This window comes from Notolepis coatsorum (assembly GCF_963971535.1).
Source record: "Notolepis coatsorum genome assembly, chromosome: 17".
NCBI lineage: Eukaryota > Metazoa > Chordata > Actinopteri > Aulopiformes > Paralepididae > Notolepis > Notolepis coatsorum.
Genome location: NC_140181.1, coordinates 103,989,992 through 103,992,193, shown reverse-complemented (window position 1 = coordinate 103,992,193; position 2,202 = coordinate 103,989,992). Strand labels below are relative to the sequence as shown.

At 59.6% G+C, this 2,202-nt stretch overlaps 1 protein-coding gene across 1 annotated transcript in view; it reads left to right on the top strand.

Moving 5' to 3' along the window:
- Window positions 1–1,414: 1,414 nt before the first annotated feature.
- The window catches only part of iqsec2b (IQ motif and Sec7 domain ArfGEF 2b), a gene marked incomplete at its 5' end in the record, with an annotated part of 110,385 nt that continues 109,597 nt past the window's right edge, over window positions 1,415–2,202 (top strand). The window contains one exon of the mRNA XM_084333605.1: window positions 1,415–1,525. Within this exon, the coding sequence (XP_084189731.1) occupies window positions 1,415–1,525 (111 nt within the window). The remainder of the gene's footprint in view (window positions 1,526–2,202) is intronic.

Genomic DNA, 2,202 nt, shown 5'->3' with positions numbered 1-2,202 from the left:
AGACGGATCAAGTCATGGGGTGAAAGCTATTCGGCAATAAAGGGATATAGCAGGCGGGAAGAAGGGAGCAGAATCTCCTGTGCGTTATGTAATGCTCATCGTCAATGCCTGGTGGTAATTAGTGGTAGAAGATCATAGCTAATATCACTTCATCACCCTTCCGATCTCTTCCCCCTTAACCCAGTATATGTCAAGCAGCAGGATAGTGACGGCTGTGCTATTTTAGGAAAGAATAATACGACCTCTCTCCTAATGAAGCGCAACTTGGCGCCAGAGTAGCCCGTCAGAATGCTCGTGTAAAGTTGAAGGGGAGAGAGACCAGTATGGCACAAGTCAGTGGGGTAGACGCTCATTATTCTACTTTCTCTATTTGACTTTTTCTTCCTCCGTTTCTCTATAGGCTCGAAGGCTAGACGGCGCCATGCTGACATTACCGTTATTATGGTGTGGCTGGTGATAGATTAAAAAAAAAAAAAAAAAAAAATCTCTGGTTTGACTGAGATTTTAGATTTTTGGGTTTGATTAAAGTGCAAATGGCACATCATATGGCCGACACTGTGGACCTCTGTGATGCTGGTATCATGGCACACGATATCATAATGTCTCTGGGGATTCAGACGACCTGTTGTATTTCTACCTTGTTTTTTAGTGTAATGGATACTGATAAACTATAATCCCCCCCCCCCCCCCCCCCCCCCCCCCCATTTAGCTGTGGAATTTGGGGGAATTATGTAATCATTCTGAATTCTCAGAACCTCCCTATCCGTGTGACCACCTTTACCCCGAACCTCTGACACCTGTAGTTCATCTCCCCCGGCGCGCCCCCGTCCTTCCCTCCCTCCCCCCCACTCATCGTGGGCCAGTGGGGGGGGTGGATCTGGCCCTCCAGGGTCATAACCCTGGAGCGGTGATATAGCCTGGAGTCAGGCCTCCCTGCTATGGAGACCTGCAGCCCAGAGAGCCCCAACCGGGCGGTGGAGTACCTCCTGGAGCTCAACAACATCATCGAGAGCCAGGCCACGCTCCTGGAGACCCAGCGCCGACGCATAGAGGAGCTGGAGACCCAGCTGGACCGGGGTCAACCAGGAGAACCGGGACCTGCGGCAGCCGGAGCGCTCTCCGCTGCAGACCCCCGGCTCCGATGCCCCCGAGCAGAACCACAACCACCAGCCTCTGTCCCTGCCCGGCGTCCACAACCACCAGCCTCTGTCCCTGCCCGTCCACAACCACCAGCCTCTGTCCCTGCCCGTCCACAACCACCAGCCTCTGTCCCTGCCCGTCCACAACCAACACCAGCCTCTGTCCCTGCCCGTCCACCACGGCTCTGTTGGCGGCCCCCCCGACGGCGCCCACCCCACCGGCTGCTGCGTCTGTGGTCCCGGCGGCCCCCCCCGCTCCTGTGCCCCCCGGCGGCATGAGGGAGCGCAGGAGCCACACCAGGCTGACCCGAGGCGTGTCCTGTGGCTCTTCCATCGCCGAGCGGGACAGAGACACCGACAGCACCGACACCAGCGCCAGCTCTTCCGTACGCAGAAAGTAAGTTCCTTCTGAGTCTCTCGGGTGTCCCCCTCTGGGGGGACTGCTCCTGTCCTCTCTGGGGGGGACTGCTCCTGTCCTCTCTGGGGGGGGACTGCTCCTGTCCTCTCTGGGGGACTGCTCCTGTCCTCTCTGGGGGACTGCTCCTGTCCTCTCTGGGGGGACTGCTCCTGTCCTCTCTGGGGGACTGCTCCTGCCCTCTCTGGGGGGGACTGCTCCTGTCCTCTCTGGGGGGACTGCTCCTGTCCTCTCTGGCGGACTGCTCCTGTCCTCTCTGGGGGACTGCTCCTGTCCTCTCTGGGGGGACTCTGCTCCTGTCCTCTCTGGGGGGACTGCTCCTGTCCTCTCTGGGGGGACTGCTCCTGTCCTCTCTGGGGGGACTGCTCCTGTCCTCTCTGGGGGGGACTGCTCCTGTCCTCTCTGGGGGGGGACTGCTCCTGTCCTCTCTGGGGGGACTGCTGCTGTCCTCTCTGGGGGGACTGCTCCTGTCCTCTCTGGGGGGGACTGCTCCTGTCCTCTCTGGGGGGGACTGCTGCTGTCCTCTCTGGGGGGACTGCTCCTCCTGTCCTCTCTGGGGGGACTGCTCCTGTCCTCTCTGGGGGGACTGCTCCTGTCCTCTCTGGGGGGACTGCTCCTGTCCTCTCTGGGGGGGACTGCTCCTGTCCC